General features: G+C 43.7%; 1 protein-coding gene across 2 annotated transcripts in view; it reads right to left on the reverse strand.

Moving 5' to 3' along the window:
* The window catches only part of PRPF39 (pre-mRNA processing factor 39), a 36,429-nt gene extending 26,329 nt beyond the window's left edge, over positions 1-10,100 (reverse strand). For both annotated transcript variants that reach the window (XM_049768340.1, XM_049768339.1), the window contains exons 1-2: positions 9,962-10,100; positions 985-1,325 (exon numbers count right to left, since the gene is read on the reverse strand). In XM_049768340.1, coding sequence (XP_049624297.1) covers positions 985-1,305 — 321 coding nt within the window. In that variant the 5' untranslated portion in view covers positions 1,306-1,325; positions 9,962-10,100. The remainder of the gene's footprint in view (positions 1-984; positions 1,326-9,961) is intronic.
* Positions 10,101-15,232: the final 5,132 nt, after the last annotated feature.

Consider the following 15,232-nt stretch of genomic DNA (forward strand, 5'->3'; position numbering starts at 1 on the left):
CAGCAGTGCTCAGGGAATGTTATTCATGGCTCTGTTGCTAGTATCATTCTTAAAAGTACTTAGAGATCCAAGAGGACTCCTTCATGGAAAGCATGTGCCCTCTCTTTAGCCTTCTATTTTTTGAAACTAAAATATATATATCTAGTGTTATTCAGCTTAATCTAAGTAATGAGGCAATTTTTACTTTAAAATAAAGCTCTAGGGGCCAGAGCAGTGGTGCAAGCAGTAGGGCGTTTGCCTTGCAAGCGCTAACCTAGGTCGGACCGCAGTTGGATCCCCCAAGACAGGAGTGACAAAACCAGGAGTGACCACTGAGCGGCACTGGGTGTGGCCCCAAAACAAAAACAAACAAAAAAGCCTGTAAATAGGCATTCTTTGGGAGTTGGGTTGAAGTCTGGTTGTCCCATAGTTCCCAAAAGAGAAAGGGATATCCTATACCCCCTATCCAGGAAATACAGGAGAAGACGGTACAATGATAATTCTCAGGAAATTAATCTACACAGAATATTAAGGAAATGGCAGGCAAAATAATTTATACTGCAAGCTGTTCACCCACAAGCCAGTCGCCCCAACAAACGGAACTACAAGCCGAGATGACACCCCAGCTCAGCTCTCCTGCCTTCGATTTATTCAATTCCAAAATTCAAGCCCCTCCCTTGGGGGGACGGGACAATACCAACTGATTGAGATAGAATAACAAATGAGAAACAAATGGGGACCACTTCAAAAGGCATCAATTTACTTAATATAAGGCCTCATTGGGACTAGTGATACTAGAACAGGAAGGGCAGCACTTGCCTTGCATGATCTGGGTTCAATTCCTGGCATCCTATATGGTCCCTGGGTCCCTTAGAAGTGATTTCTAAGTTTAGAGCCAGAAATAACCTGAGTCACCACTCTGACTCAAAAACAAAACAAAATAAAATGAGGTCTCATCTGATAATAGCTTATTAATCATTCTAATTTCATTTGAATATTACTAACCTCCTGTTCCACATATTGAAGCAAATATACCCAGCCTGTAAAATCCTGAGGATTGTTTTCTACAGTTTTCCAAAATTTTTCATATTCTGCAGGGAAATTTGCTTCTGTTTCTATCACTGGAAGTTCCACCGCATTTGCCATTTCACTTTCTTCTGTAGTTGTATTCACATTGGGAGAACTATCAGGTGACTGTTCCATTTCCGTAACATTCATAATCTCAGTACTGAAGTCAGAAGGCTGTTGTTCCACAACCACCTCTGAACTGTTGCCTGTGTTGCCATTACTGGAATTTCTATATTCATCCATGTGTGAATTCTGCATAGCTGTCTTCAGTTATTGATCTGTGAAAAAGGATACACACACACTTTTTCTAAGTGTTTGATACTATCAACTTACTTCAAAAGCCCTAGTTTCAGGACCAAACACTTCATACAAAACAGTGTTATCAAAAGACAGGGCCAGAGTAATAGCACAGAGGTAGGGCGTTTGCCTCGCATGTGGTCGACCTGGCACTGACCAGGATATGTTCCCCAGAGCCTGCCAGGAGCTATTTCTGAGGGCAGAGCCAGGAGTAACCCCTGAGTGCTGCTGGGTGTGGCCCCCCCAAAACAAAAACAAACAAACAAAAAGATCATTAAGACATAAGAACTGGGGCCGGGCGGTGGTGCTGGAGGTAAGGTGCCTGCCTTGCCTGCGCTAACCTAGGACGGACCGCGGTTCGATCCCCCGGCGTCCCATATGGTCCCCCAAGAAGCCAGGAGCAACTTCTGAGCGCATAGCCAGGAGTAACCCCTGAGCCTCACAGGGTGTGGCCCAAAAACCAAAAAAAAAAAAAAAAAAAAAAAAAAAAGACATAAGAACTAATATAAAAGTACCATATTTGGACGGAGAAATAGCACAGCGGCGTTTGCCTTGCAAGCAGCTGATCCAGGACCTAAGGTGGTTGGTTCAAATCCAGTTGTCCCATATCGTCTCCGGTGCCTGCCAGGAGCTATTTCTGAACAGACAGCCAGGAGTAACCCCTGAGCACCACCGGGTGTGGCCCAAAAACCAAAAAAAGGAAAAAAAAAAAAAAGTACCATATTTGGGGACAGGGAACACACCATATGCAGTGCTTAGGAGTTATTCCTAGCTCTGTGCTTAGAAATCACTCCCGTCAGGAGCAATTTCTAAGCGCAGAGCCAAGTAAACTCTAAGCATCGCTGGGGATAGAGCCCAGGTCATCACCACATGCAAAGCAAACGGCTACCTGCTGTGCTACTGCTCCAGCCCCTCCATATATTCTTTTATTAACAATAATGTTTTTTTTTGGGGGGGGGCACACCTGGCGTTGCTCAGGGGTTACTCCTGGCTGTCTGCTCAGAAATAGCTCCTGGCAGGCACGGGGGACCATATGGGACACTGGGATTCGAACCAACCACCTTTGGTCTTGGATCGGCTGCTTGCAAGGCAAACGCCGCTATGCTATCTCTCCGAGCCCTAACAATAATGTTAATTAAAGCAGTGTGATAAATTGACAACAACTTAAAATTATGTCTCTGGAGTTGGAAAGTTAATACGATGGGTAAGCCTTGGATATGGCTCATCCATATGATCCCTAGCACCCCATATGGTCTCCAGAGCATTGCCAGGACCCCCTGCTAAGTAATACTGGGTGTAGTCCACAAACAAAAGACAAATAAAATGATATTTCTTATTTTGCCTTTTTTTTTGGGGGGGGGGAGGTTTACACCCGGTAACGGTCAGGGATTACTCCTGGCTCTGCACTCAGAAATCACACCTAGCAGAATTGGGGGACCATATGGGATGCTAGGAATCGAACCAGGGTCCATCCTGGGTTGGCCACGTGCAAGGCAAACGCCCTACAGCTGTGCTATCGCTCTGGCCCCTAAAACTATATTTCTTTGTTTTTGGTTTTTGGGTCACACCCGGCAGCGCTCAGGGGACCATATGGGATGCCGGGATTCGAACCACTGACCTTCTGCATGCAAGGCAAATGCCTTACCTCCATACTATCTCTCCAGCCTCTAAAATGATATTTCTATGGAAAATAACAGTCAATTAAAGTGTAAAACTAAACTGTATCAATAGCAATTGTTTTCAGAAATCCACATAAACATTTACATAGGAATATTCACTGTGAGGACCAAGACAGCAGAGTAAACAGGTAGGGTGCTTGACTTGCACACAAATGACCTGGATTTAATTCTGGACATTCCATATGGTCCTCTAAGCTGGCCAGAAGTAATTTCTGAGTGCTGAGTTCAGAACTGAGCACTGCAGGCACACTGCAATGTGGCCAAAAGCCAACCCCCCCTCCCCAATTTCACTGTTGCAGGCTAAAGACAGCACAATCACTAGAGTGCTTGTCTTGCACCTGGCAGACCTGAGTCTGATCCCCAGCAACCTGTATTATCCCCTGAGCTTCACCAGAAGTGAAAGTCACTCACGGGGCCAGAGAGATAATACCACATATGATCCTTAGAGCCCTACCAAGAGTAAGCCCTGGGTATAGTCAAGCGTAAACCAACCATACCACCCCACCCTGTGCACTGAAACCAAAAACATGCATGACTAGTAATAAAAGGATAAACAGATCAAAGTCAAAGATTAGAGGAACCTCGGGTCAGCTAGGTACAAGGCATGTACACTGACCACTACTACCACTCAGGGCCAGAGCTGCAACTTAATAATACCATAAAAAACATCAGAGGGGCCGGAGAGATAGCACAGACCCATTTGCCTTGCAAGCAGCTGATCCAAGACCTAAGGTTAGTTTGAATCCTGGCGTCCCATATGGTCCCCCGTGCCTGCCAGGAGCTATTTCTGAGCAGATAGCCAGGAGTAACCCATGAGCACCGCCGGGTGTGGCCAAAAAAAATATCAGAATTGGTGCTGGTGAGTGCCATTATGGATCACAATTGAGTGTAGTTTAATTAATACTGTAGAGTCAGCACCAACATGCTAAACCATCTGAGGCCTCAGAAAAGGCAAAAGATTCATCACTTTCCCCCTCCACTAAAGAAAAGGGACATTGGGTCCTAGAGATATAGCTCACAGGTTTTGCATGTAGGAGGCAGAGATTAAATCCCCAGCAGCATATGGTCCCAAAGAGTGTTGGGAGTAATGCTAAAGCACAGCAGGGTAGCTCCTGAGCATCAACACGTGTGGCACAAAGACAAATGAATGTTCCATATATATTAGTCATTGGCTTTTTTTTTTAAATATCAAAGAAAGCTGTTTTTTTTTTTTAAAGAAAAAAAGCAATTAAAAAAAGAGAAAAGAGGGGCCGGAGAGATAGCATGGAGGTAAAACGTTTGCCTTTCATGAAGAAGGTCATCAGTTCGAATCCCGGCGTCCCATATGGTCCCCCGTGCCTGCCAGGAGCAATTTCTGAGCATGGAGCCAGGAGTAACCCCTGAGCACTGCCGGGTGTGACCCAAAAACCACAAAAAAAAAAAAAAAATCCAAAAAAAAAAAAAAAAAAAAAAAAGAGAAAAGAAAAAGCAGGGGCCAGAGTGATAGCACAGCAGTAGGGCATTTATTTGACTTGCCTACGGCCAACCCAGATTGAACCCTGGGTTCAATCCTAGATACCTCGTTATGGTCCCCCAAGCCTGCCAGGAGTGATTTCTGAGCGCAGAGCCAGGAATAACCCAAGTGCCACCGGGTGTGGCCCTAAAACCAAAATCAAAAAAAAAAAAAAAAAAAAAAAAACCAAAAACCACACCTCACTTCTTTAGTTGATACATTCTGAATCATTTACTACTTGTGAGGATTTAAATGGGACAGGGAGGTTTTTTTGTACAATCAGCAATGACCACACCCACCCCTCTCTTCATAGGCTAGCAATTATTCCAAAACCTATTATTGTGAAGTAAAAAGAATTCAAACATTAACTTTAGCTTTCAAGAAATAGGGTTACCAAGTAACTAACTTCAACCTAAAAAAAAAAAAAAAAAAAGAATCACAGGGACAAGAGTATACTATCATTTTAAAATAAATGATTTCAATATATTTTCATAGTGTGGCAATCAACTGTACCAGTTTATTAGCAACCAGTAACTTTCAATTTGCCAAGTAAACAAGGAGACAAAAAACAATCAACAGGGAGATGATAACCATGGAATATTGCCATGGGGCCGGGAGAAATAGCATGGTCTCCCTGCAAAGAGTGAGTGATCCCTGATATTAGATGAGTGTGTTACAAAAAGTCTTCTATAATGTTCTATAGGCCTTCGGCTCCTTACTTTGACCCAGCTCTACCATAAATCTCTGTGTCAATAAATTGTCAACACAGTAGATTGTGAGTCTTTAAAAATACAATGGGAGGGGGGCAAAGAGATAGCATGAGGTAAGTTATTTGCATGCAGAAGGTCAGTGGTTTGAATCCCGGCATCCCATATGGTCCCCCAAGACTGCCAGGAGTGATTTCTGAGTATAGACAAGGAGTAACCCCTGAGCACTGCTGGGTGTGACCCAAAAACCAAAAAAATAAAATAAATAAAAACAAATAAAAATAAAAATCGGGATTAGGGAGGCAGGGGCAATAGTACAGCACGTAGGGCGCTTTTCCTTGCATGGGGATCTAATCCCTGTCATCCCTATATGGTCCAGAGTCTGCCAAGAGTGATTCCTGAGCTCAGAGTCAGGAGTAACCCCTGCACACCACTGCGTGTAACCCTAAAACAAAACAAAAAGTCAAGGGCCAGAGTGATAGCACAGTGGGTAGGGCATATGCCTTTTATATGGCCAACTCAAGTCAATTCCTAAATCCTATATGGTCCCCTGAGCACTCCCTGGAGTAATTCCTAAGCTCAGAACCAGGAGTAACCCAAGAACAGCTAAGTGTGGCCCAAAAACAAAACAAAAACAAAACAACAACAACAACAAAAAAAAAGTGCTTCTGTTCCCAACAATACAATCATCTTTAAATCCCCTATTTTCTCATTAGTCACAAAATTTATCACAACCTAGGATACAATATATCATTTACTTATTCACTACATCCTAAGAAGAATTTAACCAGCATTGGTTTTTGCATATTGAATGGTCTCATTATTTTTGGGAGGTGAGATATATGGGGATGGGGTCACCCCAGAGAGGTATGGATCTGGCATATGTTAATGTCAGGCCCAGCAGATTTGAAGCATATAGTGCTCAAGATCAAATTCTGAGCATAAAAGCTCTTTGTCATGAATGAAAAGAAAAAAAAAAAAGGAAAAACCACCAGACTAAAAGGCTACTAGCTACCAGTAATAAGATAAAGAGAAGGTACTTTTTTAAGAAATATTTTGTTAAATGTCACTTTCCTATATTTAAGGATGTGTAAAATTAAAACCTTATGTAAACAAAGAATGAGGGGCCAGAGAGATAGCACAGCGGTAGGGCATTTGCCTTAGACGCAGAAGGATGGTGGTTCGAATTCCGGCTTCCCTTACAGTCCCTCAAGCCTGAAAGGAGCTATTTCTGAGCATAGAGCATAGAGTCAGGAGTAACCCCTGAGCACTGCCGGGTATGACCCCAAAACTAACAACAATAATAACAAAAAAAAAACAACAATAACAAAGAATGGCATATAACTTATCAAATAACACAGATAGTACAGAGCCAAGATTCAACCTAACAGCTAAATCTCTTGTATTCAATTCCCATACAGCCCAGAAATTCCTGTTGAAAGCCCAAGAGAAAGTATAGTACGTGGCTTGCCTTGCACATGGCCTATCCAGGTTCAACCCCAATATCCCATATGGTCCTCGAGCTTTCTAGTGCAGAGACAGGAATATTCCCCGAGAAATGCCATGTGACCCCAAAACAAATCAAAACCAAAAAAATTCCCACTGAAGGTTTGTTTAGTTTCAGTTCAACTCGTTCACACCTGGCAGTGATGGAGACCAGATGCTGGAGAATGAATCCTGGTCAAGCATCTTTCCAACTGTTCTAGTATCTAGCCTTGACACACATTATGATACTATACACACAGCTAATTCCAATGAATCCCCAGCAAAGATAAGAAAGATAAGGTCTACCCAAAGCACTGCCAGAAGTTTTTTGGGTTTTTTTTTTGGGGGGGGTGGTTTGAACCACACCTGGCAGTGCTTAGGGGTTACTCCTGGTACTCATGAAGCATTCCTTGTGGTACTCAGGGGACCATTTGGGGTGTGGAGGATAGTACAAGGATCAGGTTGGCCATGTGAAAGACAAGTGCCCTAACAGCTGTGGTATCATTCCTTGCCCCAGAAGTGATCCTTAAGCACAGAACCAGAAGTAAGCCAAAAGTAATCATAACTGGGTGTGGCCTAACAATCCCAACTCCCACCAAAAAGAAAATTATAAAGTGATAATTTAGATTATATGATAAATATATAATATATAAATATATATAATATATAATATATAATATATTTATATTACAAAGTGGTAAATTATAAAGTTATCATGCAGTACACAAAAACATAATTCTATATTCGTTCATCTTTTAGTTCAGTATGGCATAAATATTTGACTAACAATTCAGAACTTCACCTTCAAGTGAAAAAAAGAAAAAGAAAAAAAAAACAGAACTTGATCTTCAAATGTGATGGTCATCTCATACTTAATTTAAAATGGGTTTGTTAGAGCTGGAGCGATAGCACAGCAGGTAGGATGTTTTTGCCTTGCATGCAACCAACTCAGGTTTAATCCTTGGCATCTCATTTGGTCCCACTGCCAGGAGTGATTTCTGAGTGCAGAGCCCGGGGTAACCCCTGAGCACAGCTGAGTGTGACCCAAAACCAAAAAGGATTGTTGGGGTCAGAGTGGTGGTGCAAGAGTTCTGCCTTGCCCGCACTAGCCTAGGACGAACTGTGGTTTGATACCCCTGATGTCCCATATGGTCCACCAAGCCAGGAGCGATTTCTGAGCACATAGCCACTGGATGTGGCCCCCCAAAAAAACCAAAAACCAAAAAAGAAACAAACAAAAAAAGAAATATAAAGAGAACTGAATGAATACTTTTTTTTTTTTGGTTTTTGGTTCACACCTGGCAGTGCTCAGGGGTTACTCCTGGCTCTACACTCAGAAATCGCTCCTGGCAGGCTCGGGGGACCATATGGGATGCAGGGATTCGAACCACCGTCCTTCTTCATGCAAGGCAAACACCCTACTTCCATGCTATCTTCCCGGGCCCCTAGATAGGTACTTCGTCTCTCTCTTGACCTTCCCCCTCCGAGTAATTTGGAAATTGGTTTAATAAAGTGCTTGGCAGAGGGACCACAGGTGCAAACTGGCTCCATGGCTCTCTCCTGACTGGCTTGGCTTATTAATCCCTCGCTGTTACCCTGCTTCTTCAGACCAGTCAGCCTGGAATTGGAGATATGGTGCCTGGGGTGATTTCATAAACCCTGAGTTTTATTTTTTCATTAATGACTCTAAAACTTTCCTAAGAATAATCTTTTCACAAAGATACACAAAACTCAAGTTTTCAAAATTTAACAAAGGTGAATATTATAAGTTGAATGGGTTTTGCAATCCACAATTCACAAACCTCACCCAAGGACAAGCCAATTTGAAGAGGAGACGGCAGAATCCTGGACTTGGACAACTGTTTTCAGATGTTTCAAAGGCTAAGGAGATGTATTATCTCCACAAATGAAACACTATGTTCCAAAAGTGTCCAGTGATCCGATCTATATATAACACCACACCGCACCACACCACTCCATCCTTCCAGTCTTTGAAAAGGAAAACACTCACCCGTTTGGTTGGACTTACTTTCTCCTTCTTCTATGGCATTCCCCCAAACAGAAGTAAACCTCTATTTTAGGTAATATTATTAACACACCACATACGGTTCTTTATATTTTACCTTATTGTTTAGTAAAAATTTTTGATTCAATTATAAGTAGTCAGGAAAAAAAAATCAAGTGTTCTTACACTGGATAAATTCTTCTATCCAACTCTCACTATAATTATCTCTTCCCACCTGCTAATTAGCCACTGGTCACTCCCTTATTACTCAAGCCTTTACAATCTGTCTCTGTCTTTTTTTTTCTTCTTTTTTTTTAGGTTTTTGGGTCACACCTAGCAGTGCTCAGGAATTGCTCCTGGCTCTGAGCTCTGAAATCACTCCTGGCAGACTTGGGAGGGACCATATAGAATACCAGGGATCAAACAAGGGTCGGCCGCGTGCAAGGCAAATAAATACCCTACCCGCTGTACTATCGCTCCGGCTCCAAACCAAACGTAGTGTTTTAATCAGTATAAAATAAAGCATTATTGGGGGCCGGATCGATAGTACAGCGGTAGGGCGTTTACCTTGCATGCAGCCGACCCAGGAGGCACGAACGGTGGTTGGAATCCCGGCATCCCATATGATCCCCACAGTGCCTGCCAGGAGCGATTTCTGAGCGCCACCGGGTGTGACTCCAAAACCAAAAAGATAAAACAAAATAAAATCAAATCAAAGAAGGCATTATTGCATCCTAGAGTATCAAGGGCAATACTTAATGCATTGATGACCTGGGTAATGGGTGGAGGGGGAAGAAACCTGTTGGTGTGGCTAACCCCCCAAAAAGTAGACATTTCTATGAAAAGAACCAACCAGGTTCCTAACCGAAAGATGAACTGCTCTTTCGGGGGGCTGCAACCCCACAGGCACCGGAGGAGCGACCAGTGACCGAATGCCTGGCAACCTTTGGAGGCTGCGGGGCTGCCCGTGGGCTCCTCGACTTCCCCGCAGAGCCAGCGCGCCTTCCAGCTTTCCAGCCGGCGGGGGCGGGGAGGATTCGGACGCACCCCCGAAACGCATTCCCCAGCTCTGCTCAGTCTCCCCGCGAGCAGCAGCCCCGGCGCCACCCAACAGGTGGACGCAGTGACCCAATGGCGCCTCGGCCCCGTTAGGCCTCGCGCACGCGCCGACGAGGCCTCCACGCAGGCAGGCTCCGGCCCGGCCTAGCCCCCTCCGGCCACGCACTCCCCGGCGCCCGCTCAGGCTCACCTGCCGCTGGACCCCACTCCAGGCCATGAGCCGCGACCCGGCCCGGCCAGACACCGACCCCGCCAGAGACGGCGCTTCCCCGCCCCCGTCGTCGCCCCGCGACTAGCACCGCGCAGCCACTAGCGCCACGACCGCCCGGCCTCGTCTCGCCTCGCCCCGCCGGGAGCCCAGCGCGCATGCGCATCAGTCCCCGGAGGCGGCCACCGCGGCGTCACGTGACCGAGCGGCCCGCGGGCGCAGGCGCAGTCTCGTCCCCTCCGCGCTGCCCGGAGCGGCCCCGCCCACCGCCGCCGTGGCGCAGCTCCAGACTCCAGACAATTTTCTTCCCAGGCCGATGCAGCTGTTGGCACCCTGGGCCGGAGCGGTGGCGCACGCTGGGCGCTAGCCTAAGACGGACCGCGGTTCGATGATCACTCCCGGCATCCCATATGGTCCCCCAAGCCAGGAGCGATTTCTGAGCGCATTGTCAGGAGGAACCCCTGAGTGTCACCGGGGTGTGGCCCAAAAACCAAAAAAAAAAAAAAAAAGAATTGCACCCAATCCTCCTTTCTCCAACTAAGGCCCTGCTTCCCAAAGGAAAATATCACTACTTTTTCCCATGTAAATCTTTTTTATTTTTTAATTTTGTATTCCATTTTTATTAAACAATAAATCACATTTTAAAATCTGCACATAAGAAATAACTTTACATACTTGCTGATAAATGACCCATCTTGTCTTTCCCCTCTTCACCAGTGCATTCCCACCATCGATGGCCCTGATCTCTCCCCGGGTAAATCTTTTAAGGTTTTATGAGCCTTGCTTGAACCCAGGCTTTATCACGCAACTTAAACATGGACAGAAAAAAAAAAGACTATAAGATCCAAATCTTAGAATGGATTCTGGGTCTGCATAATAACCTGAGACAATAGAAAAGTCAGGGACTTCAGGGGCTAGATCCTGTTCCATTGATAGTGGAGTTTGCATCATGTTGACTAGTCTCAATGTGCCCCTCTGGAATCTTGCTCACAATCCCCCTTTTAAAAAAAAATTAGTACAGCTGGTAGGTAGAGAGCAGTTGCCCCCTGGTTCTGATTGCACCAGGAATGATTTCTGCATGCAGAGCCTGGAGTGACTACTGAGCTCTGCTAGGTGTGGTCCAAACACCAAAACAAAACAAAACAAAACAAAAAACCATATCTCTGAGGCAGGAGAGTACAGCAGGTAAGATGATGGCCATGCACCAGAATTCCATTCCCACCATTTTCCTGAGCACAACAGAATTGATTCTGAATACAGAGCCAAGAGTAAGCCCTGAACACTGGCAGGTGTGCCTCAAAAACCAAATTTAATAATAAGGAATAATAACAATAATAAGGAATTTCTGGGGCAGAAAAGTAATACTGTGGGTAGTTAACCTGGTTTGATCCTGCATCGCTTATGACAATCAAGCATTGCCAGAACTGGCACTGAAAACTGCTGGGTATAGCCAAATAAAAGTAAATAAACGTTACAAAAAACAACAACTAGGGTAGGGCATCTGTTTTGCAGGCAGACGACCCAGGTTCAATTCTGGCATCCCTTATTGGTCCCCCTCTCTCTCTCTCTCTCTCACACACACACACACACACACACACACACACACACAAACTGACAAACTGGCACGGCCAGGAGTGATTTCTTTTTTGTTTTAATAATATTTTTATTTAAACATAATGATTACAAACATGATTGTACTTGGGTTTCAGTCATAAAGAGAACACCCCCCTTCACCAATGCAGCCTTCCCACCACCAATTCCCCGATCTCCTCCCTCCCCCACCCCCCTGCCTGTATTCAAGACAGGCCTTCTATATCCGTCACTCAATGACATTGTCATAATAGTTCTCAGCATAGTTATTTCTCCAACTGCACTCACCACTTGTGGTGAGCTTCACATCCCAAGCCGGTTCTTCCATCCCTAATCTCTGGGAATTATTTCAATGTCCTTAATTTTTCTTAAAACCTATAGATGAGTGAAACTATTTGTGTCTATCTCTCTCCCTCTGACTTATTTCACTCAGTATAATGGATTCCATGTACATCCATGTATAGGAAAATTTCATGACTTCAGCTCTCCAGATATCTGCATAACATTCCACAGTGTGGGGCCGGAGAGATAGCATGGAGGTAAGGCGTTTGCTTTGCATGTAGAAGGTCCCAACATCCCATATGGTCCCCCATGCCTGCCAGGAGCGATTTCTGAACGTAGAGCAGGGAGTAATCCCCGAACGCTACCAGGTGTGACCCAAAAACCAAAAAAAAAAAAGAGAAAAGAAACATATACATATATGGTACATATACAAAGTGAAAAGAAAAAAATTTTTTGGACTAGATGGCATTCCCACCAGTATTAAATGAGAGTTGTCAGGAGTGATTTCTTTTTTATTTTTTTTTGGGGGGGGGAGAGGGTCACACCGGCAGTGCTCAGGGCTTACTCCTGGCTTTACACTCAGAAATCACTCCTGGCAGGCTTGGGGACCATATGGGATGTCAGGAATCGAACCACTGTCCTTCTCATGCAAGGCAAACGCCTTCCTCCGTGTAGCCCAACCCCCCTCAAAAAAATAAATAAAACGCCCCCCACCCCACCTGATCTGATTTGCAAATCTCCAAAATCCTTTATCTCTCCAATTTTGTTTGAGCTTCAAGAAATGTTTTAAGGGCCCGGAGAGATAGCACAGCGGCGTTTACCTTGCAAGCAGCCGATCCAGGACCAAAGGTGGTTGTTTCGAATCCCGGTGTCCCATATGGTCCCCCGTGCCTGTCAGGAGCTATTTCTGAGCAGACAGCCAGGAGTAACCCCTGAGCAATGCCGGCTGTGGCCCAAAAACCAAAAAAAAAAAAAAATGTTTTAACAGAACAAAATTAAATTTCCTTGAACCCAATCCTGTTTATCCTAAACCAGCCCACTAGCATTTTTGCTTCTAAGTATCAAAACTCAATTTGGTGGGAGAGGGGGACAGGACTTTCTGCCTCTGAGCTCAGGATCAATCACTACTGGCATGGTTTTAATGACCACATGAGATGCCAAAGATGGAACCTATGGTAGCAGCTTCCTAGGCAAGTGCCCTACCTAGTACTTTTGTTTATAGCTCTCAGACCACATCGATATTCTTACCCTCTTTCATTTTCATCAAACTGAATCTAATTTAGCTTTGAGTTTCCATTGCTTCTGTTGCATAGATAATCTTTTAATGGTTTAACCTGCAACATTTAAAATTCACCGTGGGAAGGAGCAATTACAGGATCAGTGTACTGGGATTTATGTGGAAACCCTTGCAGGCACCATTACTCACTGTCTGACTGCTTTAAGTGCCAGAATCTTTTGCACTGTCTTTTCTTCTGTTTCTTTCTGCCTTTGCGAAAGTGACTTGAAATACATTGATTAGTAAGATTAATTCATCTGTTCATTAAACTTTATTCACTGTAAGCCATTATTTTTCTTTAACTAGTTTTTTTGTATCTTTTTTTGTTTGTTTTTGTGCAGGTGGCATTCGAGGCTTACTCCTGATTTTGTGCTCAAAAATTACTCCTGGCAGGCTCAGGGGACCATTAGGTGCAGAGAATTGAACCTGGGTTTGCTGCATGCATGGCAAATGTTCTACCCGCTGTGCTATCATTATATATATTATATTGTGTTATATATTGCACATAAATGTACATATATAATATGTAGTTTTTTTTGTTTTTTTTTGGGCCACACCCGGCGATGTTCAGGGATTACTCTGGGCTCTGCACTTAGAAATTGCTCCTGGCAGGTTTGGAGGACCATATAGGATTGAACCCAAGTCTGTCTGGATCGACCACGTGCAAGGTAAACGCCCTACAGCTGTGCTATCTCTCCAGCTCCAGTATATAAAATTTTTAGGCCAAAGAACCCACACATCCAGTGTGGAACAAAAATAATTTAAAAGTGGGGGGAGGTAAATCTAGCAGCCAGGGAGAACAAAGTTGCCCTTGAGCAGCCTCCTCCTCCAAATATAAAAAAAAAAAAAATAAAAAAAATATATAAAAACACATTACCCCCACTTAAGAAAAGCTTAACATTTCAGAATTGAATATATTTCAAAATTAGCCCATCCTTAGTTTTCCTTTTTTCTTTTATATTTTAGTATATGTGCTGCCGAAGCAAGCACTTTTCTTTACTATTTTATTAATAAATTCTTTAATTTAGTCACCTTGAGATAATTACAAAGTTTATGATAAGTTTCAATCATAAAATGTACAATACCCTCACCAATGTCCTGCCACTAATGTCTGAACTTCCCTCCTGTCTTCCCCTGCCTGTCAGTTTTCCTTCTCTCCATTTTTCTCTCTCCATTTCTCTCTTCCTTTTTTTTTCTTTTAGATTGTGAATTGCAATTATTTTGCTGAAAGGATATTATGAATATCACTTATCTCGTTTCAGCACCCAGGTCTTATATAGTGATCATTTCCAACTATCATTGTCATAGTGGTTTCTTCTTTCTCTGCCCTAATTGCACTACCCCACTATATGTGGCAAGCTCCTACCATGAACTGGTCCTCCTGGCACTCTTGTCTATTGTCTTTGAATATTAATATTAATACCATATTATCTTTTTCATATAATGCACAAACGAATGCAATCACTTTGTCTATCCCTTCCCCTCTGACTCATCTCACTCACACAGCATATTTTCCACATCCATCCATGTACAAGCATATTTCATGACTTCATTTTTTCTAATAGCTGTGTAGATTCCATTGTGTAGATATATCCATTTTCTTTATCCATTCGTCTGTTTTTGGGCACATGGGTTGCTTCCAGATTCTGGCTATTTTGAATAGTGTTGCAATGAATAGAGGAATGTAGAGGGCTTTTCTGCATTGTTTTTTGGCCTCTTTGGATTTAGTCGGATGCCATTCCACTCAGTATATGTCTTGATACTCATTGGTTGGAAACATCTTTGAATGTAACACCTTAGATTGCTGTTTAGACCACCTAATCACACCTCTGGGTGTGGTCTGTTCCTTGCTTCTTAGGAGCAGAAGGCTTATGTATTATATCTCCTGAACCCGTTTCACCTCTTTAGTGTGTGCGAATTACTTCCTACAACATTTGTTTCCACATCCTCATCTCTCCAGTGTCCTGGGTTTGGAACTTGAGGCCTGATTTAACAGGCCCCTAGGGTATATATACTATTGCTGGGTCATATGGAACCTCAATTTCTAGTTTCTTGAGGAATATCCACATTGTTTTCAAAACACAGCCCAGCCTTCTTATAGATTT

The sequence above is a fragment of the Suncus etruscus genome, chromosome 2 (assembly GCF_024139225.1).
Source record: "Suncus etruscus isolate mSunEtr1 chromosome 2, mSunEtr1.pri.cur, whole genome shotgun sequence".
NCBI classification, from domain to species: domain Eukaryota; kingdom Metazoa; phylum Chordata; class Mammalia; order Eulipotyphla; family Soricidae; genus Suncus; species Suncus etruscus.